This window comes from Brassica rapa, chromosome A10 (genome assembly GCF_000309985.2).
Source record: "Brassica rapa cultivar Chiifu-401-42 chromosome A10, CAAS_Brap_v3.01, whole genome shotgun sequence".
Classification (NCBI taxonomy): Eukaryota; Viridiplantae; Streptophyta; class Magnoliopsida; order Brassicales; family Brassicaceae; genus Brassica; species Brassica rapa.
In genome coordinates, this window is record NC_024804.2 from 19,703,460 (window position 1) to 19,729,760 (window position 26,301).

Here is a 26,301-nt window from a genome sequence, read left to right on the forward strand (position 1 = left end):
AATTATTAGAGATACGGTAGAGATTCCAATAGTCTGGTTCGTTAAATGTTGTGATAAATTTATTTTTGACAATTCGGACACTAGAGACATCTTGCCTTCTACCTATTATCAAATGACTCATATGATTCAACGAGATTTACTAATTCAAAACTAAAGTTTTGGTGAATAATTAATCAAATTTAGTATTTTTAATATATGATTAGTTTTAAAAGAATAAGAGAAAGTACAATTATGGGCGACTTGATTCAAAATAAGATCATCAAGATTGCATGAAAAGAGCATTACTTGAAATCATCGAGCAACAGGCAAAGCCAGCAATGCATGGAACATGTACCCCGTTGACCCTTATGATTAGTTATTCAATTTTGTAAAAGTTAGCAACTAATCTATCATTATTCGACCCTACTATATGAGTTTATAATGCTAGATTAAAAACTACAACTAGATAGAAGCCTAGAACTAATATACAATTATCATGTCGCATAACTAATAATACCTCATTTTCTTGACAATAAAAAACTAATAGCTCATGGGTTTGTCTGGTGCAAATATTTGTTATATGCTTTCTATATATAATAGTTACACAGTTATTATACACTCGTACACACTCCACAAGTCATATGCATGAGCGCAAAGTGGAAACCTACTGATAATAGGTTCATCTCTAGAATGCACTAGCATGGACATAATGTTGCAAGGGATACATATTAAAAATTCAATAGAGAAATTGACTTTTGTCTGTTCTTATTTGATTTTTCTTATTTACAGTAACAATAAAGGCTAGTTTTGTTGTCAACAGTAAAGATGGGTTTAAAAGGGTTCACATTTATGAATGAAATAGTTATGGACACTGGGGAAATCTTAAATAATTATAATGGGATTAATTATGTAACATTTAATTTAAGGTCATGTATGTGTACCTAGGACTTAAATGTTTGGAGGCCACATGGGCACCGCCTCACTACTTCTCTTTGTCTCAACTAGAATTTGACTTGTTGCTTTTTCTGTTTCAGTTTTCAAACGACTTTGATGAATGAACATACAAAAAATATTCTTTCTTGACCCCGCACTTCATTAATCTCTGCATAAAAGTGTAAGATATCGACAAGATTTTGCTTACACAGGTGCAATGAAAAATGGGCTAGCTACTCAATATCTTCAGAGTACATATCTTTATTAGTTAGGTGACATTCAAAGTGGAAGAAGAGAAGAAGGTAACGAAGTGGGAGATCCATTGTATTGATCGTATCTTGTTCCATGTCATATTGTTCCTTCTGTCTAGGCTTTCTCACTCATAAACATTATTAACATAATATAAATTACATGATTGAGTCATTATTAATGCATTTTTATTTTGTTCTTATCCTAACCTTCACAATGATAAATGAAAACAATTATATGTCTTTCGACATTACGGTTTAGTTGGTGTATGAATGTTTATTTGTTATACAAGCATATTATAATACGTGACTTGTGATACGTACGCTTACGAACCACATGTTTTTATTTAATACGATTTACTTAACGTATCATGCAGCGTATTGGCCAATTTTTATATTCAGTATTTACAAAATTAAATATGTAAAAGGGCATGGGTTCATTAAGTCGAATAGTTCTGACTGCTGTTTTATTAAGATTCCATACTAAAATTATTTGATTATATTGCAGATTTGAGTATCTTCAAAATTATAGTAGTAAATAAAGAACCGAAAAATATATTTTTCCGTTAATGGGTATACGCAAGAGTTGCATTAAATTTTGATAAACTATACGTAAGCAAACTGTCTTTTTTTTTTTTTTTTTTTTTTTTTTTTGAATAATATGTAAAATTTATTCAGAAAAAGTAGTTTTTACAGCCATAGCTACTTTAGATAGAAAAGTTTGTCTTCACAAAATAAAATTTAAACTATCTTGTGGAGAACCATAGTTGCAAAGCACCCTCATAGGACCGAATTCTCTTGGAGTCCATTATTAGACATTGATTACGAATCTGTCTGTCGATGATTGTAATCAGGTGTCCTGCTAGAACCGGCTGAGATCCATGACGACGGTTGTTTCTTTCCCTCCAAATGGAATGCAAAGCCACTTGGAAGCTGTAGCGTACTAGGTAGAGGTTCAACGTCGAGAGATTTTTATCTGCAAGGATCACCATAATTCCTTGCCATTGATCAGTGAAACGTGAGAGAAGTAGTCCCTGCGCCAGCCCCGACCAGACCTCCCGAGAGTATCTGCAACTGAAAAAAAGATGATCTCTTGTTTCCAGATGTTGTTGGCACAAAACACAGCTCGCATCAATACCAACATTCCATAAGAGCATTCTGTCTCCAGTTGTTAATCGGTTATGCATTGCTAGCCAAGCCATGAATGCATATTTTGGTGTTGCATAAGGAAACCAGATGCTAGCGTGCCAACTCACCGTAGGCGCATGACTTCGAAGAAGAGACCATGTATTTTGCGTACTGAACTTTGGTTTAAAAATGTCTGTATTAGACTTCCAGACTGGTACATCTTTTCCCATTGTCATCTTGTTACGCTGCTTATGAAGAGCCTCCTCAATCATAGTGTAAAGGTCTGAGCGATGCCGACGAGGCCGTCTAGAGACAGCAGTTGCCATACTTGCCCTCAATGAAATCCCCATGTCTACACATCCCCGGACTCCCGTAAGATCCAGAAGACGACCCATATCTGACCAAGCATCATACCAAAACGAGGAATCTTGACCATTTCTCACCTCCATTCGATGAAAACCTTTTGCTTTGTCTCTATATTTTAAGAGTTTCCGCCACATCCATGAACCCAACGTTGTATTACTCTTAGCTGACCAGAAAGTTTCGCCTTTAAGCAAATAAACCTTCACCCATTGAGCCCAGAGGGACTGTGAGGATGTGATTCTCCATATGAGCTTGTGTTGCTAAGATAATGTAGTTTGTTCTATTAGGTGTTATCAGCCTCAGTGAGATATGCACAGTTTTGTTTACGTGAATAATATATGAATACACAGATACATTTTCAGTTAGCTTTTGGATATGCACATGATCGATATCTTAGATCAAAGTGATTTTATTTACTAATAAATCAAACATTTTGGACGTACATTAGTTCAGTTTGTCGATTTTTTTAGTTATGAGTTTCTATTACTAAAAGATTTTTATTTGATATCAAAAGACTCTGACTACTGACTACTGTTCGTTATGCAGCTCTGATTCAACATTATGATATTTTCAAAGAATGTTATTAGTCTCATTCGTTATAGGTTTGAAAATATATATGGATCAATCAAATATGTATATCCTTAAAAAAAACTAGATTGATTTAATCACAAACCCTGGATTAAATACGAATGTGTGTCTGATATTGTACTAAACGTGAAAGTTTTCACCAATTAGGGATATACAGGCCGCATCCTATAATTGGATTGTTTTTTTTTTTATCACTTGGTCATTGCAAACGTTACGAGGTCTGATTTGTACAATTAAAAGAAAAATGTTAATTTCTCATATTGTTTGATACTTTCGAGTTTTTTTTTCGGTTAAATATGTCAAAGATGCGAAAATAACCTTTTAAAAAATCCAAACCGATTTTTGCCCTAGTATAAACTCAAAAGTAGTGCCACATTCGTGTGCGACAAGGCAGAGGAGGAAGATAATAAGATGGCTCAGAGAATACTAAGAGATCATGAAGCTTATCGATGTGAACGATCTGATTTCCCAATCCTCTGCCAATCTTGCCTCGGTGACAATCCTTACTTGCGAATGGTGAGCCTCCTCTCTTCCATGCATCCCTCAAACACAATCTTTGATTTTTCATGTTGCTTTATTTTAGGTTCAATATGTCTCTTGAATCTTCTTTTCAAGTGCCATTAACTCTTATTCAGTCTCTTTCTCGTTGATGTTCTCTGTATATATGGAGGTGTTATGTATTGTTTGGTATGTAGGCACTAGCGAATTTTGACAAGGAATGCAAGGTATGTACACGGCCTTTCACGGTGTTTAGGTGGAGACCTGGCCGGGCTGCTAGATACAAGAAAACCGAAATTTGTCAGACTTGCTCCAAGTTGAAGAACGTATGCCAAGTCTGTATTCTTGATCTTGAGTATGGTCTTCCAGTTCAGGTCAGAGACACGACACTTAACATTACTAGCCATGACTCTATCCCAAGAAGCCATGTCAACAGAGAGTATTTTGCTGAAGAACATGAGCGAATGGTATGCTTACATACTTCGTTTTATGTTTTTAACTAAACGTTTACTTATGTTTCATGATTGTCTAGTCTCCTCATTGGTGATTTTGATTAATTTTTTTAATTATATATTGTAGACTAGAGCTGGACTGGATTGTGACTCTTCGTTTGGGAAGATGGGACCTAATGATACTCTTCTGAATCTTCAAAGAAGTGAACCACACTATGAAAAGAACCTGCCACATGTTTGCAGTTTCAACACCATTGGTAAGTGTACAAGCGGTGCCGGATGCGCATTCAGGCATGAGATGCCCAAGACAGGAGAGTTATCACACCAAAACATAAAAGATCGTTATTATGGGTAAGATACTTTCAAATGATTGTTCCTTTATGTATTAGACTAGTACTTTTGCATTTATGCATGTGAAACAGTTATGTTTGAATTGTTACTCATTGATCTTGTTTTACTACAGTAAAAACGATCCAGTTGCGATGAAACTGCTTCGAAAAGCCGCTGAGATGAGCACTTTGGAACCACCAGAGGATGAAAGCATCAAAACGCTTTACATCGGTGGACTTAACTCTGGAACGATCCTCGAGCATGACATAACTTGGAAGTACCAAGAAGGCAGTGTGGCTCAGAGTGGTTTACTACCTCCAACAATGCAGCATCTGTACAATATGCACTCAGCACCACCTAACCAGGACAACCCTTTTTACCCATCAATGGACCCGCAGAGAATGGGTGGTTTAAGCACCAGTGAGAACAATGGAGCTTCTTCTTACCTGATGCCTCCACACCAGCCATACACACCACCACCATATTGACATAATGCATTTGATTATAAATGTTCCCTAAATTTTATTTTATGAAGAGTTATCATTTTAATATTTTTTACATATTAAAAACTGATTTGAAACACATTAATGTTATTTTTAATCAAGCATATTTTAACCAATACTATTATTTAAGATAAAAATGCTTGTTTATAAAATTAATGCATTATGCAATTAATACTAAACTTAAATAGAAATTTTATACTCTAAAATGTTATTTTTGTATTAAAAAAATAAGTCAAACAAATAGAGTATGTGTTTTTTTGAGACATAGTTAAAACAAAGCAGATCAATCATGTCATTTAATTAATTTCACTTTCAACAAGTTTCATTTTTTTATTTGCAGAAGAAAAAAAAACACAACAATAACCAAAAATGTGATATTGCTCTATACTAAATCTGTTACAGCTTACAGGACTGTTTTTTATCTTACTTGGAAGATAACATACCAGAAACCAAGTTAACATCATCATCACTTTCACCATCAACATCATCATCCTCAGAATCAACATCAGAAACCTGATCCAAGTAGCTATGATGATGATGAGAGCTCCAATCAGGTGGGAAAGTCTTCTGCAACGTCTCTGTGAGCTCACCACCAGAACCTTCTATCTTACACAAACACTTAGACCAGTGAACCGCAGTTCCCATATCAACAATCAACCCTGCTTCCACCATCTCCTTGCAGATCGACATTACTCCCGAGTAAATGTAACCTTCTGCCATCGAAGCACGAGAGAGAAGCGATGTCATAAGGCAGTGATACACAGCCTTATCTGGTTTTAGCCCCATCGCTTTCATCTCCTCGTAGCAGCTCAAGGCTTTCTCTGGAAGAGAAGCTCGTGCCCATCCTTTTATTAACGTCGTGTACGTCTTGATGTTTGGCCTCACCCCTAATGCTTCCATCTCTTGGATTGTTTGTGTAGCTCTCTGTCAAAACAAACATGTTCAAACAAGTTCTCTTTCTGGTCACAAACCAAAACCAAAGATGTGTAAAAACTTACATTCATGTCGCCAGCTTTAGAGCAAGCACTAATGAAAGATGTGTAAGTATGAATGTCTGGTTTAACACCTTCTTTCTTCATCTGCTGCATCAGATCCGCAGCTTCCCATACATCACCTCTCCTTGCCCATCTACAATAAAACTTAACTAAGAATGCGATTTCAAGAAGTGGTTACACAAAAGGTTGTTGATGATGCTTTTTACCCGTCGATCAAAATGTTATAGACGAAGGAGTTGCGAGGGATGTTTCTTGTGCTCATCTCTTTGGTGACAGCTAGTGCGCTCTGCATCCGTCCTGATTTGCAGCAGGCTTTAAGCAGCGCCTCGTAAGTGAAGATGTCAACCTTTAAACCTTCGTTTTGAAGCCTTGTGAAATACTCAAAGGCTTTTCCTGTATCGCCAACCGATGCATAGCCTTGCATGATCTTTGTGTAAGTGTGTTCGTTTGCGCTAACACCCGCTAATGTCATCTCATCTAATATCTCAACCGCCTTCTCCATCTACAATCAACAATAGATTTAGCCTGAATATCCGGTTCTCGGTTCCGGTTCAGTTCTAGAGGTTTGAGATCCAGGTATTTAAAAAGTTTGGTTTGGTTTCAGTTCGGTTATTTCGGTTAAAAAGTAAAACCAGGATTTTTGGATTATAAATCAGATTTCTGGGGTTTTCAGATAAAAATTAGGATAAATCAGATAATTTAAAATATTTTGGATAAAAGGTATTCTAGTAAAACTATTTAGGCCTTTGGCACAATTTATCCGGAATCTAAGAACCGAACCGAAAAACAAAGTTTGGAGAACAAGATTCTTGAAACATACCTGACGTTTCTCAACTAAGCCATTAATCAAAGCATTGAAAGTGTGAACGGTTGGAACACACCCGCATCTCCTCATCATATCGAAAACTTCTAGAGACTTCCTCATGTCACCGGACTTAGCATACCCGTGTATGATAGGCATGAACGTCCTCGTGGTAGGCCTATGCCTCAGCTTCTGCATTTCCTTCACGGTCTGGACCGCTCGTTCCATGTTACCCATTCCGCAGAAGGCTGCGATGATGTTGTTATACAGTATAACATCCGGTTTCATGCCGTCGTTAACCATATCTTCAAACACAGCAAAGGCATTGGCCCAGTCTTTTAGTTTAACGAATCCGTTGATCATCATGGAATAGGTCTTTAAGTTGTGCTTTATGCCTTGTTCCTTCATCGTTCTGCTGACTTCCAAAGCTTTTGGAATCTTCCCAACCTAACAAGAGGAGAGAGGCAAGAGGACTTGAGGCACAGTACCAAGAAAAATCATCCAAATAAATGTTTTTCTTTTATTTGGCTCTGAACCTCCCTGGCCCGAAACCACATCATGTAATATTAATTTCGTCCCAGTGGTCACTCGAACTAGTGACCTCTGACACAATGGTCAGGGTCCTTTCCAGGGTATAAATAAATGTTTCTTTCTTACCTTAGTATAAAGATTAATGAGGCAACCATAAGTGACAACTGTTGGAGTAAATCCACATTCCTGTTAACAAAACATAATAAACCATCTTCACTTTTGCTCAGATACTAAAGAAAAAGTGAAGGAAGAGAGCCCAAACCTTGAGTCTTTTGAAAACAATTAAACATTTCTTCTCATCGGCGACCATAGTGTAACCATCCATCATGGTGTGGTAGATAGCAATGGGAGCGTCGATACCTTCTTCTTCCATCTCCCTAACCAATTCCTCTGCTCGTTCCATGTTGCACGCCTGACTGAGACATTATCCAGACCAGATCTTTTAGTTTAAAGACAAAAGCTACAAACCACACAACTAGATTTGTGTTTACCAGTGTGCATATATGATCTTCCCATAGATACTGGCGTTAAGGGATTTGTGTATCCTTTTGGCCTCATCAAACCACTGATCTGCAGCTCTTCCAAAGACAACAAAAGTATCAGATGCAATTAGTGTATATAACAATGGTTAGAGACAATAATTTAACTACTTACTCTGCATTTCCAGCTTTAGAGAAGCCTCCAACGATAACACTATAAGTAACCAAACTCATCTCAATACCTTCTTCTTTCATCTTACGAACGCAAGAGAGCGCTTCCTCCATGTCTCTACCAACTGCATAAGCGTGAATAAGGCTGCATGTTGATTCAAGCAATGACTTATCACACGTTGGACTAAGCAGAAACTGAAGAAGATAACAAAAGGAGATAGTTACCTTGTGTATATACGTGACGTTGGCGTGATACCCCTCGAACGCATCCTCTCAAAAGTCTCACGTGCTCGATGCACATCACCTCTTCTTCCATAGTACTTCACCATCAAACCAAACTCCGTCCTAGACGGCTGATGAGTACACACATTGAATCAGTGAAGCAGTATGATAAAGTGAAGTAACAAAAAGGACAAACCTTGTTGATCTTCTCGAAAGCTGAGACAACAGCTTGCCAGTTATCTCCATTACTATCTAGAATCCTCTGTAGAGTCTTCCTCGACCCTTCTCTCTCCTGATGCCACGACGACTTACTCGACATCTTAGCGTCTTCTTCTTCTCCTTCAGCCTCCACCCATCTCGCCCTCTGCTCAGCCTTCGTCTTCAGCCTCTTCCCGTCGTCTAGCTTCACCGTCAGCACTCTGCCGTGAAACTCAACCCCGTCGAACTCCACGGCCTTCATCGCGGACTTCTCCGTGGAGTAGATGATGAACCCGAATCCAGCGTTCTTCTCCACCTGGTGGTGGCCTTTGATTAGAATGGCGGTCTCTATGGGACCGAACTGTCGGAAAAACTCTTGGAACTCTGGTTTTTTTATCCAAGTAGGTAAGTTTCCGACAAATATCTTCCCTTCTTGTCGGAATTCACGAGTTTCCTTTGGTTTCTTGTCGGTTTGTAAGTCATCTCTGAATTGGGTTACCTCCACTGGAGGTGGTGGTGGTGGTGGAGGAGGAGATAGCTTGCTGGATAAGCGTAGCTTCGATGCTAAAGCAGAGCCAAAGGAAGAGACTTTACTAGCCACCTCTGATTGAACAAGAGGAGACGCGGAAGAGCGATTGGGATTGGTCAGACCCTTGAGAGGATTCTTAAGAGGTGTTTTAGGGGTTGAGGTGGGAGAGGAAGAAGAAGAAGAACCGAGAGATTTCTCCGGTCGGCGAAGGTCTGGACTTTCAGGAGGTTCGGGCGGAGGCTGTGGCGGTTGTGGTTTGAGAGAGTAGGAGATGGAAGCCGCCGGAGAGTGGCGACGGAGGATGGTGGCGGAGGAGTAAGGAAAGTGTGGAGCAGAGAGGGACAACACGCTCCCTCCATTATCCATTCTCTCTATGCTCTCTCCGTTTCTTTTCTTTTCTTTTCTCTCCTTTGGTTATAACGGAATGTACCATATAGTCCTTAACTAGTTTATGTCTGTTAAATTACTAATTTGCCCTTATAAAACTGTATATAATTCACATTTAGATAGCATAATCACGTTTAACTTTTAAAAAAATTCAGTAATTTAGTTCGACTAAAAGTAAAAACCTGTACGTTATTAAATTATTAGGATCAAATGTTGGATTTAGGCATTCATCGAGTTAAATTATTAAATTATTGGGTGATCTATTTAAATAAAACATGACTAGGATAAGACCCGCGCCTTGCGCGGGATTAAGTTATTATTTTTATTATATTTTGGAGAATGAAACAATAGTTTGGTTTCATTTGGATTACGGGTGTTCAATCCGAATATCGGGTTGGTTTTGGTTCGGTTCGGTTTTTTTCGGTATTTGGTTAGTAAAATATAACTAATATTCTAAATCCATATTTACTTTGACTTTAATCTTTCACATACTTTTGAAAGATTTCAACTGGACGACTAAATTGATCAGCCAATCTTATTGCTTTAAATCATTAGTGTTTATATATATATATATATTATTTAGTTTGAATATTTATTAAATAAAAATTCATATGCGTTATATTTTATGATCATTTGTAACTTATTATAACAAAAAAAATAATCTATTGATCACAAAATTTTCAGAGTGGGAATATTCAAATTTCTAATAATATATAAACGTTTTCAAAAATTCAAATATAACATATAAGAAAAAATATAAATGTTTTTATTATATATTTAATGTGATTTTTTAATATCTTTCAATAATATAAAATTAAAAAAAGAACTAAGATACCAAAATTGTTATCAAATATTTATTATTCATAATAATTAATTTTCATATATACGTTAATCATATTAGGTAATTTCGTAGCTTCTAATTAAGGAAAGTGCAAAAAAAATTTTGGTAGATTATTTATCAATTCGATAGTTAGTTTAATAAAAAATATAATGTAAGTCGAGATGGACGAACCTATTTTTCTAAGAATAGTATATTTTATATAGTCATTTATTAAATGAGAATTTATAATCATACAGTTCTATGATCATTCATATCATTTTATAATTGAATATTTAAATCATCGATAACAAAATTTTCAATGTGAAATCTTTAATAAGTTTATAATTTATAAATGTTTTTGAAAATTCATTGAAAGTTTTAATATTAAAATATTTATGTAATCTTATGGTATATAGTATAATCTATATATATATATAAATATATATGTTTTATTATTAAATGATATTTTTTACTCATATGGTTTTAAAATAATGTGTACATAATATTAAATACAAGTTCATATTAATACAATTTTATGATCATTTGTAACTTATTATGACAAAAAAATAATCTATTGATCACAAAATTTTTAGAGTGGGGATCTTCAAATTTCTAATAATTTATAGACGTTTTGAAAAATTCAAAATATAACATATAAGAAAAATTATAAATGTTTTTATTATATATTTAATGTGATTTTTAAATATATTTTAATAATATAAAATTAAAAAAAGAACTAAGATACAAAAATTGCTATCAAATATTTATTATTCATTATAATTAATTTTCACATATACGTTAATCATATTAGGTAATTTCGTAGCTTTTATTTAAGGAAAGTGCAAAACATTTTTTGGTACGTTATTTATCAATTCGATAGTTAGTTTAATAAAAAGTGTAATATAAGTTAAGATGGACCAACCTATTTTTCTAGGAATAGTATATTTTGTATAGTTATTTATTAAATAAGAATTTATAATCATACGGTTCTATGATCGTTAATATCGTTTTATAACAAAATATTTAAATCATCGATAACAAAATTTTCAATCTGAAATCTTTAATAAGTTTATAATTTATAAATGTTCTTGAAAATTCATTGAAAGTTTTAATATTAAAATATTTATGTAATCTTATGGTATATAGTGTTTAATATATATATATATATTTTTTATTATTAAATGATATTTTTTACTCATATGGTTTTAAAATCATGTGTATCTTCTTATAATAAAAATGTTAAAACATTGATCATTAATTTTTAACATTATAATTTTAATAGTTTTAGTCATTTATTGTCGTTTTTAAAAATTCAAAATATAACATATACGAAAAAATCTAAATTTTATTTTTATAGCTAATTTGATTGTTTAATTTATTTTAATAATATAAAATTAAACAAAAAATGATGGAGGAGATATACATTGTTATCAAATCTTTATTATTAAACTCATTAATTGTCATATATATATTAGTCATTTATGGTAATTCCGTAGGTTTTATTTAAGGAAAGAAAATATCATATCATATCATTATATCATATAGTTTGACCAACTTATATATCTAACAACATATAAAAATCGAATGTGGACCTACTTATTTTTTAATTGATTGTAATTGACTACCTAATTGAGTGCCACCTATGCATTGGGGCCTCTTTTAATTAATACAAAATTGAAGTTACATCTTTTCAAATGTTCCTCAATTAATATATAAGGGATTATGTTAAATACAATTTGGTTAATTTGATAGGAAACTGTGAAATTTTTTATTACATTTTAGTTTAGGAGACTAGTGTTGGTAGTACTAATTGTTATGTCTATCCTATAATCTTTGTTAGAACATAGCTTGTTAGTTAAACCAACGCTCATCAAAACTCAAAAAAGTATGGAATATAGAAAAAAGTCTTAACTTTCAGTTTCAGACATAAGTCTCGAATCAAAAGACATAAAACACTCAAAGAACTGCAACTCTTGTGTCCCTAAAATTGAAAAGGCAACAGAATCTTGATTGACTGATAATAAAGAGCAAACTCCTCAGAACCTTCTGGGTGGCCTGCCAAAAGCAGGAGCCGGAGCCTGAGTCTCAACTTCAGAGAAGCCAGGAGTGTCAGCCATTCCAAGGGAAGCAAGCATCTCAAGAGTCTCCTTGTCCACCTTGATCACATCGGTCTTGATGGCAGACTCATCGGGAACAAAGTCCATGCGGCGCTCACGCTCTTCCTCTTGAAGCTTGAGCGAGATACCACGGACTGGTCCCTTCTGGATCCTCTTCATCAAATGGGTGGAGAATCCAGCGATCTTGTTGCGGAGACGCTTCGAAGGGATGATTGCGACTTCTTCGAGGATCTTCTTGTTCGTGTGGAAGTCGAGTGTCATGCGAGAGTAATACTTCTCGATGACTTGGCGAGAAGATTTCTTCACGGTCTTGGTACGGACACGCCCCATCTTTCAGTTTATCTCTGACTTACTTACTTACCTGCTAACAGTAGAGCACAAGTAACTCATGTCTTATTAGCAAGAACACATTAGAGAGATCAATAAACATATGAACAAGCATCAATCGAAATAGTCATTTTTTATTTTTCACAAAAAATGAATAAAAAAGAGAGTCAATAATATTGCAAAAAATATTAAGAGGATGTTTATCAACAACATTAGGAACACTGAGATTGAAAGAGGTGTGCTAACTCATTTAATCTAATCTAATCAATCGTTACATACACCCACATTGACGAATCTAGCAAAACCTAAGACTATACCATTCTACACCTTTCAAACAGACAATACATAGATCACAATCTTCTTTATATTTCCTATGAGTTTTCTCGACAATGATTCAAATGTCTAGGGATAACCAGAACGTACCTGCGAGGAAGATGAAGAAGCGGCAGCAAAAATGATAGGAGCAAAGACGGAGAAGGGAAATTGCCTTTTCTTTATATATAAAGGTTCTCGTTAGGGTTTATTTGTTCTCTCTCTACGGGCTCTATTATCAGCCCATGTTATATTATTGGGCCTAAGTTCGGTTCAATAATGCTAGAGCTGATACCATATTGGCCCAAAAAGTTAAAAATCTTCTATGACTTTTCAAATTAATAGTCTGTCAGTCTTGAACTTTTTAATGCTACACTCTTGACTAGCATCAATGGCCCAACTGATAACAAATTTGGTCAAATTTTGCGGTACTTAATTAAAACTGGAGTCATTCTTGGGTTCACCCCTATTCACCAAAACAATTAACAATCATGCAATTTTTACTTCTACGAGATTTGTTTCGAAAATGTAGTATCACCAAGAAACATGAAGAAGAAGAAGAAGTATTACATATGCGCTGAAAGGTAAACAACAATTTACAGGAGAGAAAGAACCAGGTTTAACTATGTTTAAGATTCTAGTTAATAAAAGCAGAACATCAAGCGACAGAGTGACAGACAGGGATACATTCTAGATTGCTTGTCGTACTTTTTTAGGCGGTGTTTTTTTTTCTTTCTAAAATAGGTACGTGCTCCGATATTATTGGAATAAATGTGGCATATGCTTACAATAACAAGATAATTGTAACAAAGTCTAGCAAAAATTCAGTCGACAGGTGACGTGTGTGTAACCTAAAATTAAATAAAGTGAAAATATAGAAGAGAGATATACAAAAGACATACCAAAATTGTACAGAGAAAACGTGTTGAAGTTGGACTCTGAGCTGCTTCTTCCCCCCTTTAATTTCCCACTACAAAACAATCTTAAGAAAAAACAAGAGAATCCGTATAAATAATCGGACACTCTTCAACAGTTTAATCTCCAACCTCCAACCAAATTCAAATTTTTGAACTTTCCCACTTTGGAGTCTTTTTTTGTTCACACCCACCACTCATAAATCTTTGGATATGGCGTCGAGTCAGTGGACAAGGTCGGAGGATAAGATGTTCGAGCATGCTTTGGTGCTTTTCCCTGAAGGTTCTCCTAACCGGTGGGAGATTATAGCCGATCAGCTACAGAAATCTGCTGGTGAAGTTAGGGAGCATTACGAGGCCTTGGTGCATGATGTTATTGAGATCGATTCTGGCAGAGTCCATGTCCCGCGTTATATGGATGACTCGGCCGGTCAGATCTCGTTTGAGTCTATACACGGAGAGAACGAGCGGAAAAGAGGAACTCCTTGGTCGGAAAGCGAACACAAGTATGTATAACGGGTTTAGTTGGTTAGAGACCTTAGGAGGATTAACAGCTGAATATTATGAATGTTTTGTTGCAGATTGTTTCTGGTAGGATTAAAGAGATATGGTAAAGGAGACTGGAGGAGCATATCGAGGAACGTGGTGGTAACGAGGACACCCACGCAAGTAGCTAGTCATGCTCAGAAATATTTCCTTAGACAGAACTCGGTGAAGAAAGAGAGGAAAAGGTCGAGCATCCACGACATAACTACGGTCGATACTAGCTTAGCCATGCATGGTTCCAACATGAACTGGAATGGGCAGCAGGGGAGTCCTGTTCAGCCTCAGCAGCAGCAACAGATCATGTCTGAGTTTGGTCAGCAATTAACTCCGGGTGGCCATTTAGAGGATTTCAGTTTTCAGATGTGATGAAAGAAGGAAATGAAATTGCCGATGTTTTAGTTTGTTATTAGCGTTTTACACATTTTGTTGTGAATAGGAAAACAATAACATTAGGTATTTGCTGATGAAGATGGTGATGAAAGACTAAAATAGCGAGGAAATATTTTTGCAACACACAAATACGTTTGGTACCATACCATTTTAGGCAGTCGTTTATATCTTCGTCTAAAACTTGATTTCTTCAGAACACAACACACATCAGGAGTCTCAAACCAAGAGAGGACAAAAAATTAAAGACTTTTTTATTTTTTAACTATTGGTTGCTTTATGACCAGATGGTAGTGTGCTAGTGACGAACTCAAGGCTTCTTTTACTCAGGTTTCTGCGTAAGATAGTGAAAGCAAACAATCAACGAACGGATTCGTTTAGTTTGGTATGTTGTGCTAAATGTTCATTTGTTCTGAAAGCAAAGCCAGACTCGGGTACCACAAATGCATCTAGAAGATGAACACTACAATACATTTTCGTAAAACATCAATGCAAAGGATCACTTCGGTATGGTTTGAGACAGACTGCTCGGACTTAGTGAATATGACTACAAACCCGATGGACTGGCCAACTTTTGCGATAGAGATCGAAGTATTTCAGAGGTTACAGGAAGACTTCGAGGATGTGAGACTGTCTCATATTCCTCGAAGTCGAAATGGCCGGGCAGACGGATTAGCAAAAAATACAAAGACCAGAGGTTATATTTTCTCCCATATAGATCAGACCCGGACAGATGGAAATGCTCCTCGGAGGATTGGCTCGTCTGTTCTCCACTTGATCTAACTTAGATGGATAGATGACAAAAAAAAAAAAAAAACAAAGTCTAAGTTGATGGTATGATGCAAGATTACCTTCCCAGCACCTTCTAGCTCTGTTGCTCGAGTTTCTTCTTTCTTCATCTCTAGGATCTCCTTCTCCATTTTCTACAACCAAAAAGAGTTTGGACCCTTAGAAGTTGGTTCTTGTGAAGTTGAAGATCAGCTTCATAAACTAGACAGCGTGCCATTTTGGCACATTGAAACAATCTTTTTTTCACCCGTCATAGAAATTTTTTTTCTGAGGCTAAGTAATGAACATGGGAAACACCCATGTATAGACTCAAAAACCAAAAAAAAAAGCACTAGAAGCTAGAGATTACATAAGATAGTATGATCCATTTTCTTCAATAAAGTCTATGCTGGATCACACAGACATCATTTATTTCCAATCTTTTTCTAACACACGCCTTGTAAAACTCATCGAGCATTTGATTCTGATCAATTTTTTTTAAATCAAAAATAGGTTTGTATCATATAACCAGATCTAGCGCAAATGATAGTTTGGATTTTTCTTTCCAAAAACTGAATAATTGTAATCAAAGGGCTTTATTAATTGGTAGTAAGGCCCATTGGGCCATGAACTAGTTTTAGTTTAAACTAGTAGTAGAAGGTACAGGTGGACCATCTAAAAAGTCACTTCGGACATCAGTTCTGACTTCTGAGTCAGCACTCCATCATCATCATCTTCCTTAAGCAGTGTTCTCTTGAAAAGAAGGAAGAATCTGTGTGTTCGACTCTTCAATGGCGCTCTCCAACACTATCTTCTCTGTTTCTCATTTAGCTTCCTTTACTCCTTCTTCCGCCACCAGCTGCCAGACTCGCTTTCCCGCTCTAACTTCACCTCCAGATCTAACGCCTGCTTTCTTCGCTGATCTCCGTGTAATTCCTCTATCCACGAGGAGGAGGTTAGTACTATTAGATCTCTCAGTTTCCGGATGATTTTTTTTTGTCTGCTTGATAACTTCCATTTTAGTAAACTTTATTCGAATCTACTAAAAAACGTTTTGCTCTGTATGTGCTCGAACGATTTGTTAGTGTGTAACATTTTGTAGATTCTCGTATGAAGAAGTTATGAACATTGAATCTTTCTTGGTAATTTTGATTTCTATAAGAAGTTATGTCATTGGTTGATTTTGATACGCAGTATAAGGAACCGAGTATATGCTTCGATTAACAACATTGACGTTGCTACTCCATCTCATCAGGTCTGTAACTTAAACGCAGAGAGTCTACTGTTATGTGTATACTGTTTTTTAATTTTGTTTTCTTATATTTAATAGGGAAACGTTTTGTGTTGACATGTGCTTTGAGATGACATTTTGATCGCAGAAAATGGAAGATGACGATGATGATGACTTCGTTCCAATGCCAATGGTTTTGATAGACCAGGATGCGGACCCTGAAGCCACCATTGTTCAGCTCAGTTTTGGAGATCGTCTTGGAGCTCTCATTGACACTGTGAGTGGGTGCCATTGCCTGTTTTTTTCTTATATATTCTTTCTTATAGGTATATGACAGAAGCTTTAGTTATTCTTGATCTGCTGGAGCTGGAGTTTTGTAGCGTTTTTACTATTCAGTATCAGATTATAGCTATTGATATTATGGAATCTTGCCTTGATTTTTCAGCTTATGAATCATTGTTGTGTTTGGCAGATGAGAGCGCTGAAAGATTTGGGATTGGATGTGATAAAAGGAACCGTCTCAACTGAAGGATCTGTTAAGCAGACCAAATTTTCAATAACAAAACTGTAAGAAAGGCCGTTTTTCCCTGCTCCTCTTCTGCCTTTATGTGTTTTTTTTTGTCACTTATTAGACCACTTGTTTATAAGATGTACAATCTTTTAAGCGCTCCATTATGTTGATTGTTTGTTATCATCCTTTGGGATTTTGGTCTAGAGTATGCTAGTATTAGATTTAACATTTTACTGTTCAAGAATACGCCATTAGCATTAGACAAATGAATTCTGAGCAGACTGGATGATTACAAATGCTGGAATTGATTTTTCTTTTACACTAGAGACACTGGTCGGAAAGTGGAAGATCCTGACTCTTTGGAGCAAATCCGATTAACAATCATCAACAATCTTTTGAAATACCATCCGGTCTGCTTCAGCTTTTTCTTTCTCTCTTTACACTTTCACTTTCAAAGAGGCTTTTGGATCCAGCTGTTGGATATTTTTTAACGTTGCCTTTATTTGCTTCTCAGGAATGCAGTGATCAACTTGCAATGGGTGAGACATTTGGAATAAAGGCCCCTGAAAAGAAGGTAAATGTTTACTCTGCTTGTTGGATTACTTCTCTGTCCTATGTTTTATGCAAACGCTTTTCTTATGGCTAAACCTGGTATCGAAACGGTTTGTATTTGTTGTTAAAGACACCTTTACTGAAATGTTTTTGATTCATGTTCTGACAGATTGACGTCGATATCGCGACTCACATACATGTGAAAGAAGACGGACCAAAGAGAAGGTATCTATTGAGTAAAATAACTACACCACTTAGGTCACTTCAAAAGTAGCCTAATCAAACAGTTTACGTTACCTTTCACCGTTTCATGTTTTGTCTAGCCTGCTTTGCATAGAGACAGCAGACCGGCCAGGTCTTGTTGTGGAGATGATAAAAGTGATGGCAGATATCAACATAGACGTTGAATCCGCAGAGATAGACACAGAAGTACTCAAAAGCTCTTAAACCTCTACATATGTACCTACAGTGTGATTCCATTTCCACGCCTTATAATCATAATATGGGTCCATTGTCTTATTTTCTTAGGGACTGGTTGCGAAAGACAAGTTTCACGTAAGCTACCAAGGGCAAGCGCTAAACAGTTCGTTGGCACAGGTGGGTTCATGTTTCTGTTACTTTGTACTTAAAACCTTAAAACAGAGCGAGAGAGATCTAAAGAATCAAACTTATCCTGCAGGTGTTGGTGAACTGTCTGCGTTACTTCCTGAGAAGGCCTGAAACTGACATCGACAGCTATTAATTAGCTTTTTTTGTTTGTTCCAAAACAAAAACTGCTCTTTCTCCTTTTCGAAATCGCATCTGTTGCGACCTATCAAGTCTTTCTCTTTTGAACATTATGTGGAAACTGGTAATACCATCACGCGCTATTTTTCTGTCTGGAGCTGAACCACATTGGGGGCTAAAGAATAAAACATGGTTTGGTTCTTATCTCACTGAAGATATAGTCTGAAATCTACTAATAAGCCAGCTATATTTATAAGTGGATGATTAATAGTGAAGAATATAGAGTAAGAAGTTGCAAGGAATGAAAATACACAAAAGCTATAGCTAGTTGCTACAGATTAGCAATAAGTTGCTTACATAACACGCTCCCAAAGCCAATGAGGGGGGAGATTACGAACCTACTTGTTGAGCCTGCGTTAATGGAACATACACACAACTTGATCCTACTCGTTGAGCCAATCAAGGCTGAAGCATTTTTCAGCTCCTTCAACACGAAGTCCGGGAACCACCTTCTCGACATGTTCCCACATCCACAAAGTCTCTACATCGCATATCACATGGCGTAGAGAAGTCAATGAAGCCGCGGAGCTTGGTATGTTCGTTAAGCTGCATTCTCTCATGTCGATTTTCTCAAGTGTCCTCACCTTTCCTATCTCTTCTGGAAGAAAACTCAGGTTGACACATTGAGAGATGTCAAGGTACTTTAGCCTCGGCAGCTCACAGATCTCTACAGGTAGAGCTTTCAGCTCCAGACAAGCGTATAGCCTCAGAAGTTGAAGTGCCTTTAGCTTGCTCAGATTCCTAGGCAACTCGCTGATGCGTGGACAGTTTGTTATGCTGATGGAGTTGAGAGAGGTGATTCCACAGACGGTCGTTGGTAGCTCCACGAGATCATCACAGTGATCTATTGTGAGATCAGACAAGTTTGGGAAGATCTGGGACATGTCTACTGATGTTTGGACAAAACTGTTATTGATCTTGCACAGGATCAGAGACATCTTGCGGAGGCTTTTTAAAGGAACGGTACTTGTAGAGAGTTCAGGGACATGAACCCTCTCAAGCCAGAGACTCTTGAGTTTGGCCAGATTGGTAAAGGTTGTGAAGTCATGAAGACGCGCAGGAGACATACCGTTGTTGATAATCACCAGCGCTCTGAGCCTGCCCATCTTAGCAATGAAAGGTGGCAATACATAGCTCTCCGCAGAGAAGTTTATTATCAGAACTTCTGCCTTAGGGAGTTCCATGTCAAACCACTCCATCTCAGTCATCTCCTCTGTAATAAGAAACAGAAGTCCATGTTAAAACGTTATATTCTAGTGATTAGAAGTTTGTCGTTTAACAGATTCTTGCCTGTGTGGATGGAGACTACACGTGCACTGTATGGCTCATCATTGCTCCTCTCCCATTCCTTGGGAAGCTCTGACTCTCTTCTCGGCATCAGTAGCCTCTCTCTTTTGTTAACTCTCCCACGGTTGCTAAGATGAAGTGCCAGGTCCCTTAGAACATCGTGCTGCGTCACAAAAATATCATAGTAGCTAGTGTACATAGCGCCAAACCTGCAAAAGTATCCATGGTAAGCTAGTTAAGTGGCTACAAAAGTAAGAGAAGATCATAAAGAGTTGGTTGCATACAGTACCTTGGATCTTTGACAAGAGTGAGGAGATTCCTGTTTGATAGATCAACAAGAACAGCAAAGGCAGTTGCATCCTCAAGATCATACATCTCAACCCACATGTTGATGATTACATCAAGAGGGATCTTCTTGTCTTCAGGGAAAGCACCCATATCCATGAAACACTCTCTGGTTTTAGGGTCTAGAGTCTCTAGAGTTGCTTCAATTTGAGCAAACACTCTACTCTCATGAGTTTCATCAGCAGGTTCACCTCTTGATAACCTGTTCACTACACCTTCCCAGTATTTTTCAGGTCGGCTTTTTAAAGAAGCACCAACAACTTTTAGAGACAAAGGTAGACCTTTACACTCAGCAACAACCTACCAAAGAGAGTCAATAACATGAGAAACTGAAAAAAAAAATGTTACTATGCATAGCAAACTTATTAGTACCTGCTTGACCAACACTTTGCTGAATCCAAAAGGTACTGATTTCTCATTGAACGCAGAGAGACAGAACAGAGACGTTGCTTCATTTTCATTTAGTAACTCTACTTCATAGGTTGTTCTAGGATCTGCTAGCTTAGACCGTGAGACCACAAGAGTTGTGGTTCCAGGAATGTTAAACATCAGCTTGTCCAGTGCTTCCCTTGTCCAAACATCATCAAGGATCACCAGCCTCCGTGTCTGACCGACTGGTTCAGGAAGAGTGGCACCAAAGCCATCTTCATTACCAGTAAGAAATCCCCATATACAGGCTTTCAGTTCCTCAATATTAGGAGATTGTGAGACTGTCAGAAACAGAACCCGTCTCCCAAAGTGGCCTGTAAAAGAAAACAAATTCAAGCTTCTGAGAAACAGTCTCTATGATTCTAAAGCAGAGTCCAATATCAGGAACTCAACCAAACAACTCAGCAATAGTTCACCAGAGATGAACAAGACATAATCAAACATACAAACATAAGTATGTTCTAAAAATTGGTCTAGGCAACTCCTAAGCCACAAATTGGATCTAAACGATTTTTTCTTGATTTTATTTATTTATTTAAAAAAATCACAAATTGGATCTAAACGAATTTTCTTGATCGATTTTTTTTTTAATTTAATCGGTGTCGTTCAAAAAATCAGGCGCCTGTCTAATCTATAACCTCATTCATATAAAGCGTCTAATTATCGACTAACAATATCTTGAACATTGATATCAACATAACATGCCATTAAACAACTCCATGACCTGCCACAATAGATCTTAAAGGCTAGAGATAGAGCTTATATATTACCTAGGACATCTTCGTCCCTTGCAACCTCTTTAGCAAGAGTGGTCTTCCCTGAACCGCTCATCCCCGAGATCCCGACAAGTCCTCCTTCATCTTTCAAACCAAACATCATCTCCTTCACCTTCCTCTTTCCCAACTCCAACCCCACCCCCAAGTTCCCCAAATCACCATCTGTCATCGCAGCTTCACCTGCCTTCATCTCCTCCTGCACCAATCCACCACCCCTGATCTTCATAGACCCCATCTTCTCACTCAAGCTGTCAAAGCCCCTATCGATCCGGTCGAACCGAACCTCAGAGTCAGCACGAAGGTGATGAACGTCACAGAGAACGTGGAGAGGCAAGCCCTGGATGAACCTGGAGATCTTCTTCTCCAAGTCTTCCATTTTCTTGGCGTGGTAAAGCTGGCGAACCATGTTCCAGCGGTTGCATTTGAGAACCTTGTCGGTGAGCTTCTTGCACTTGTCTAAGGTTTCGGAGAACATACGAAGCTGAACCTGGCGGTGAGCGCTCACTTCTACTCCGCTGTAGAGGATCTCCTTGATGGTCGGTTGAACGCCTGCGATCATGTTGGCGAGATTCTCGGCGACGCCTCTGCATCTCAAGGCTTTTCTGGATACGGCGAAGAGCTGTTTTACGAGCTCCGTCACGACTTCTCCGCCGATAAGTTCGGCCATGATGAGAGAAAGAGAGAGAGAGGGGATAGTTGGTGTGTGGTGAAGAAGAACTGAAGAAGAAAAGTTCCCCACGGCGGAGTGAAGTAAAGAAGTAGACGGGGGAGACGTGGGACCCACTCATGAAGCTTCGTCGCAGTTTACCTTATCTCTCAAGTCTTTGTTTAATTATTTAGTCTCCGGAGGAGAGGCGGAGACCCAATCAATACACAAAGACTTTTGGAAGAGAGACGCCGTGATTATGCCACGTCACCTTCAATTATTTGTGTTACGTAAGCGCGCGAAAACGGATATTATTATTCCATTCGGAGTAATATCCACTGGTTTTTATTGGGCTTTAGAGCCCAAGTTTCTGACGGCCCATTTATAAAAATTAGTCTCCTAGCCTTCGCTTAGATTTTTTTTTTTCTTTTTGTCAACGAGCCTTCGCTTAAGAGTTTATCTCGAGCTATCGAAAGAAACTGTGAACTGTGAAAGAAAATTAAGAGAGAGCATTCCCAAACACACTCATGGCATCCATAGCTCGCCTTCCACTAACACATTCTCTTCCAACGATCCTAAACCATACGCGCTTCCTCCCTCGACGCCTCTCCTTTCCTACTTATCTCCATCGCTCTCCCTTTCGCTCCTTCTCAGCCGTCTCCTCCTCCTCCTCCCAGGGTGATTCGAGATCGCTCGGGAGTGATTCTAATGCATCTATTGTCGGAGATCTTCTTGATTATCTTAACGAATCATGGACTCAGTTTCACGCCACTGGTAAAACTCATTAAAACACAGTCTCCGACTTGTTTCTTTGTTCATTTATTAATTTGATTTGATTCTTATTTGATTTGCCAGCTGAGGCGAAGAGACAGCTTTTGGCTGCTGGGTTCCATCTCCTTAATGAGAACGAAGACTGGAATCTCAAACCTGGTGGCCGTTACTTCTTTACCCGAAACATGTCCTGTCTTGTTGCTTTTGCTGTCGGAGATAAGTGAGTTCCCCTTTCACTTATGTTTCTTTTTTTTTATATATAATTCAAAAATCCTTTTTTTTTTAAGATTCATTATTTGTTGGGTTCATTTTGGTAGGTATGTTCCTGGGAATGGTTTTCATGCCATAGCTGCTCACACGGATAGCCCGTGTCTTAAACTTAAACCAAAGTCAGCCTCTTCCAAGTCCGGCTATCTCATGGTGAATGTTCAGACTTATGGTGGCGGTTTGTGGCATACCTGGTTTGATCGTGACTTGAGTGTTGCAGGGAGAGCGATTGTGAGAGCTAGCGATGGTAACTTTGTTCATAGGCTTGTCAAAGTCAAGAGACCGTTGCTTCGAGTTCCCACTTTGGCCATTCATCTTGATCGGTATACTTACTTGGACTAATGCATTTGGAACTAGTGTTGAAGCTCACTCTTGATGTTTTTGTTCTTCTTGTATTGTTTTTTTAGGACAGTGAACAGTGAGGGGTTCAAACCGAATTTGGAGACTCAACTTGTTCCGCTACTGGCAACGAAACAAGATGACACCTTGGTAGAATCAAAGGACAAAAGCGTATCTCCCTCCTCCAACAAAGATGCTCATCATCCGTTACTCATGCAGGTGTTATTTGCTAGAATTAGCCGTAATATTCATCGTTTGTTATAAAGCTGGATGACTGTGTTGCAGATTTTGTCAGATGATCTGGAGTGTAAGCCCGAGGACATAGTGAGTCTTGAGTTAAATATCTGTGACACCCAACCTAGCTGCCTTGGAGGAGCAAACAATGAGTTCATATTCTCTGGAAGACTAGATAATCTTGCTTCGAGCTTCTGCGCTTTGAGAGCTCTCATTGATTCATGTGCATCATCAGAAAGTCTTTCCACTGAACATGGTATCCGAATGATTGCTTTATTTGACAACGAGGAGGTATCCTTTTTCCAATCAAATATTTCTCAGATTGCTTCAGTTTATTAGCCACACTGTTTGCCTGACAAATCGTTAAATAAAAATGACTTGCCTTTTACTTTACATAACGTTTTGCTTTACCTGGCGATGTGTTAGAAAGGTTTAAGTCTTTATAAATGTTTTGGTTCAATAGGTAGGTTCAGATTCATGTCAAGGTGCAGGGGCACCCACCATGTTTCAAGCCATGAGACGGATTGTGAGTTCTCTAGGAAATGCTCAGGTCACGGAGTGTACCTTTGACCGTGCTATCAGAAAATCTTTTCTTGGTACGCTTATGTTACCTTCGCAAGAGTCAAGACACAGTCAGAATGATTTTTTTATTATTATCATCTGTTGCTGAGACATGTGTATGGATTCTTGTGGTTGCAGTCTCTGCGGATATGGCTCATGGAGTGCACCCGAACTTCGCAGACAAGCATGAAGAGAACCACCGTCCTCAAATACACAAGGGTCTTGTTATCAAACATAACGCAAACCAACGCTATGCAACTAGTGGGATAACTTCTTTTCTTTTCAAAGAAGTAGCAAAGCTCCATGATCTTCCTATTCAGGTTAGATGTTTGTCTTAATGCTCTTTGGTTCTTGGAATCTACATATCATAGGATCTTCTAGAGGCTTTTCACTAATCCACCCAGTCCTGGGAATGGTATACATGCAATTAGAATTTTGCTATTGGTGCAGGACTTTGTAGTGAGAAACGATATGGGATGTGGCTCAACGATAGGACCTATATTGGCTTCAGGGGTCGGGATTCGAACCGTTGATTGTGGCATAGCTCAGCTTTCTATGCATAGGTATGATCATGTTTACTAACCAAACTACCTTAAAGACTCAGCTTCTAAGGGCGTTACTTGTGAAACAGTGTGAGAGAGATTTGTGGAACAGATGATATAGACATAGCGTACAGACATTTCAAGGCGTTTTATCGATCTTTCTCAAGCGTAGACAGAAAGCTCACGGTGGATGATTAGCTGCTGCTGCGGGAGTTGAAGAGTTGTTTTCGGTTTGGTGGTTTACTGGCGGTTTAGTGTTTTCTTGTTTAACCAAATTGGAATATATATTCTTTTGTTTTTGGTGAAGGTTCTGATTTGTAATACGTGGTTTATGTTGTATTTTTTGCATTAAACAAAGTTCATGCATTTGTTACCATAATTGATCTGATATGATTGATTAACTAATAAGAGTTTTTTTTTTTTTTGAATTTTGGTTTTCTATCTCTCATAAGTATATTTATTTATTTATCAATTTTGTATCTGGCAATGTGTATGCTTTCTCTTGTAATACTCATTGATTCAAAAATCAATTTTTGGTTAATAAGAAATTAGTAGGTTTCATGTGAGATAAAAGATGCTCCATACTTGGCAGAAGAAAAAAAAGTAAAATGAGTTTTAATTATTAACCAAGATAAAACCGAAATTAAACCGGTTTGAGTTCGGTCAACATCCAAAGATTGGAAAATTGACAGAAGTTTAACCAGATCCTACCAAAACTACTTGAAATAATCCAATCCATACGTTAACGTGTTATCTTTTCTTTGGCTCAACTTCAACTGATTCATTCACCAAACTTGGCACAAGAGATGTGACACACAATGTTTCTACCACTGTGTTACCTTGAATGACTTTCAAAATTCATTGGAAAACAAACCATTGAAAAAATCAGAGAAGTGGAGATTCTCATGTTCCATGTTCAACAAAATTCAAGAAACTTGTTTAGTGTAAGGTTAATTATGTCTAATTTATACTATTTGTTTCACTCATATCAAATTAAAAACATATGCATACTTAAAAAAATTTAAAGTAAGAATATCAAATGTGACAAATTATGGTACTACATAGGAGAATGTTTAATTTTCCATAAGTGAGGCGATCATGGAGGCAACATCCACCTCAGAGTTCATGGATAGATCTTCAGTACTCTCCACGAAATCAAAGATTTGGTCAATATCAAACTCTTGATAGCACCCATATAAGTTTCCTGGTAAAGCATTGGTGCTGTCAGAAACCGCTACCATCTGATTATCCTCACTAGAATTACTTGGAATCATCACCATTGCTCTATTGAATTACTTTCCTTTGGTTATTTCCGGTTTCCTTTTGCCGGTATAATCATTATTGGTTTAGTGTAGTTTGTATATATATTGTACATTGTATCCATTTTAACGTTAATGAGAAATATCTTCATAACAAACTTTCTCTCTAGAATGTCGTTTCTCTCATTCAACTAATATGGTATCAGAGCCATCTGAGCTGATTTTCGGTTGATTCTTC

At 37.4% G+C, this 26,301-nt stretch overlaps 7 protein-coding genes across 9 annotated transcripts; 4 read left to right on the plus strand and 3 right to left on the minus strand.

The window, feature by feature from the left end:
- Positions 1-2,815: 2,815 nt before the first annotated feature.
- Positions 2,816-5,527, plus strand: LOC103847263 (zinc finger CCCH domain-containing protein 53). The gene is made up of 4 exons (XM_009124319.3): positions 2,816-3,755; positions 3,935-4,204; positions 4,317-4,540; positions 4,653-5,527. Exons 1-4 carry the CDS (start codon positions 3,651-3,653, stop codon positions 5,005-5,007), a joined length of 954 nt encoding a protein of 317 aa, XP_009122567.1. The 5' UTR covers positions 2,816-3,650; the 3' UTR covers positions 5,008-5,527.
- Positions 5,291-9,365, minus strand: LOC103847264 (pentatricopeptide repeat-containing protein At5g04810, chloroplastic). The gene is made up of 10 exons (XM_009124320.3): positions 8,419-9,365; positions 8,226-8,353; positions 8,005-8,145; positions 7,842-7,928; positions 7,613-7,766; positions 7,477-7,536; positions 6,838-7,266; positions 6,224-6,519; positions 6,021-6,150; positions 5,291-5,946 (listed from the first exon to the last, which is right to left on the minus strand). The coding sequence occupies exons 1-10, from the start codon at positions 9,313-9,315 to the stop codon at positions 5,446-5,448; spliced, it is 2,823 nt and encodes a 940-aa protein (XP_009122568.1). The 5' UTR covers positions 9,316-9,365; the 3' UTR covers positions 5,291-5,445.
- Positions 9,366-12,028: 2,663 nt separating this feature from the next.
- LOC103847265 (40S ribosomal protein S17-4) lies at positions 12,029-13,107 on the minus strand. 2 transcript variants are annotated; one of them, XM_009124322.3, is made up of 2 exons: positions 13,024-13,107; positions 12,029-12,637 (listed from the first exon to the last, which is right to left on the minus strand). In XM_009124322.3, exon 2 carries the CDS (start codon positions 12,601-12,603, stop codon positions 12,193-12,195), a length of 411 nt encoding a protein of 136 aa, XP_009122570.1. In that variant the 5' UTR covers positions 12,604-12,637; positions 13,024-13,107; the 3' UTR covers positions 12,029-12,192. The 2 variants fall into 2 exon arrangements, with proteins under 2 accessions (XP_009122570.1, XP_009122569.1); XM_009124321.3 differs by having other exon boundaries at positions 12,029-12,634; positions 13,024-13,106.
- Positions 13,108-13,357: 250 nt separating this feature from the next.
- Positions 13,358-15,987, plus strand: LOC103847266 (transcription factor DIVARICATA). The gene is made up of 2 exons (XM_009124323.2): positions 13,358-14,332; positions 14,408-15,987. The coding sequence occupies exons 1-2, from the start codon at positions 14,040-14,042 to the stop codon at positions 14,736-14,738; spliced, it is 624 nt and encodes a 207-aa protein (XP_009122571.1). The 5' UTR covers positions 13,358-14,039; the 3' UTR covers positions 14,739-15,987.
- A 211-nt stretch (positions 15,988-16,198) lies between these two features.
- On the plus strand, positions 16,199-18,756 carry LOC103847269 (ACT domain-containing protein ACR12). Of its 2 annotated transcripts, none has more exons than XM_033281899.1 (10): positions 16,199-16,479; positions 16,722-16,782; positions 16,907-17,035; positions 17,231-17,325; positions 17,595-17,679; positions 17,784-17,843; positions 17,991-18,046; positions 18,145-18,250; positions 18,350-18,418; positions 18,501-18,704. In XM_033281899.1, exons 1-10 carry the CDS (start codon positions 16,319-16,321, stop codon positions 18,561-18,563), a joined length of 885 nt encoding a protein of 294 aa, XP_033137790.1. In that variant the 5' UTR covers positions 16,199-16,318; the 3' UTR covers positions 18,564-18,704. The 2 variants fall into 2 exon arrangements, with proteins under 2 accessions (XP_033137790.1, XP_009122573.1); XM_009124325.3 differs by having other exon boundaries at positions 16,202-16,482; positions 18,501-18,756.
- Positions 18,757-18,765: 9 nt separating this feature from the next.
- On the minus strand, positions 18,766-22,111 carry LOC103847268 (probable disease resistance protein At5g04720). Its single transcript, XM_009124324.3, has 5 exons — positions 21,439-22,111; positions 20,612-20,982; positions 20,184-20,539; positions 19,898-20,103; positions 18,766-19,820 (listed from the first exon to the last, which is right to left on the minus strand). Exons 1-5 carry the CDS (start codon positions 22,109-22,111, stop codon positions 18,991-18,993), a joined length of 2,436 nt encoding a protein of 811 aa, XP_009122572.1. The 3' UTR covers positions 18,766-18,990.
- A 418-nt stretch (positions 22,112-22,529) lies between these two features.
- Positions 22,530-25,227, plus strand: LOC103847270 (probable aspartyl aminopeptidase). The gene is made up of 9 exons (XM_009124326.3): positions 22,530-22,864; positions 22,946-23,081; positions 23,179-23,451; positions 23,536-23,686; positions 23,753-23,992; positions 24,165-24,297; positions 24,401-24,582; positions 24,713-24,825; positions 24,894-25,227. The coding sequence occupies exons 1-9, from the start codon at positions 22,618-22,620 to the stop codon at positions 25,000-25,002; spliced, it is 1,584 nt and encodes a 527-aa protein (XP_009122574.1). The 5' UTR covers positions 22,530-22,617; the 3' UTR covers positions 25,003-25,227.
- The last annotated feature ends 1,074 nt before the right edge of the window (positions 25,228-26,301 follow it).

Bases quoted from the DNA above. Each gene is read 5' to 3' on its own strand.
- LOC103847263 (XM_009124319.3), top strand. From the start codon at position 3,651: ATGGCTCAGAGAATACTAAGAGATCATGAAGCTTATCGATGTGAACGA. The intron at 3,756-3,934 runs GTGAGCCTCCTC...TTTGGTATGTAG, and splicing joins ACAATCCTTACTTGCGAATG to GCACTAGCGAATTTTGACAA. The intron at 4,541-4,652 runs GTAAGATACTTT...GTTTTACTACAG, and splicing joins ATAAAAGATCGTTATTATGG to TAAAAACGATCCAGTTGCGA.
- LOC103847264 (XM_009124320.3), bottom strand. From the start codon at position 9,315: ATGGATAATGGAGGGAGCGTGTTGTCCCTCTCTGCTCCACACTTTCCT. The intron at 8,354-8,418 runs GTTTGTCCTTTT...TGTACTCATCAG, and splicing joins CTTTCGAGAAGATCAACAAG to CCGTCTAGGACGGAGTTTGG. The intron at 6,151-6,223 runs GTAAAAAGCATC...GTTTTATTGTAG, and splicing joins TATAACATTTTGATCGACGG to ATGGGCAAGGAGAGGTGATG.
- LOC103847265 (XM_009124322.3), bottom strand. From the start codon at position 12,603: ATGGGGCGTGTCCGTACCAAGACCGTGAAGAAATCTTCTCGCCAAGTC.
- LOC103847266 (XM_009124323.2), top strand. From the start codon at position 14,040: ATGGCGTCGAGTCAGTGGACAAGGTCGGAGGATAAGATGTTCGAGCAT. The intron at 14,333-14,407 runs GTATGTATAACG...GTTTTGTTGCAG, and splicing joins TGGTCGGAAAGCGAACACAA to ATTGTTTCTGGTAGGATTAA.
- LOC103847269 (XM_009124325.3), top strand. From the start codon at position 16,319: ATGGCGCTCTCCAACACTATCTTCTCTGTTTCTCATTTAGCTTCCTTT. The intron at 16,483-16,721 runs GTTAGTACTATT...TTTGATACGCAG, and splicing joins CCTCTATCCACGAGGAGGAG to TATAAGGAACCGAGTATATG. The intron at 18,251-18,349 runs GTACTCAAAAGC...TTATTTTCTTAG, and splicing joins CCGCAGAGATAGACACAGAA to GGACTGGTTGCGAAAGACAA.
- LOC103847268 (XM_009124324.3), bottom strand. From the start codon at position 22,111: ATGGCCGAACTTATCGGCGGAGAAGTCGTGACGGAGCTCGTAAAACAG. The intron at 20,540-20,611 runs GTACTAATAAGT...TCTCTTTGGTAG, and splicing joins GCAAAGTGTTGGTCAAGCAG to GTTGTTGCTGAGTGTAAAGG. The intron at 20,104-20,183 runs GTACTGTATGCA...ATACTTTTGCAG, and splicing joins ACTCTTGTCAAAGATCCAAG to GTTTGGCGCTATGTACACTA.
- LOC103847270 (XM_009124326.3), top strand. From the start codon at position 22,618: ATGGCATCCATAGCTCGCCTTCCACTAACACATTCTCTTCCAACGATC. The intron at 22,865-22,945 runs GTAAAACTCATT...TTGATTTGCCAG, and splicing joins GACTCAGTTTCACGCCACTG to CTGAGGCGAAGAGACAGCTT. The intron at 23,082-23,178 runs GTGAGTTCCCCT...TCATTTTGGTAG, and splicing joins GCTTTTGCTGTCGGAGATAA to GTATGTTCCTGGGAATGGTT.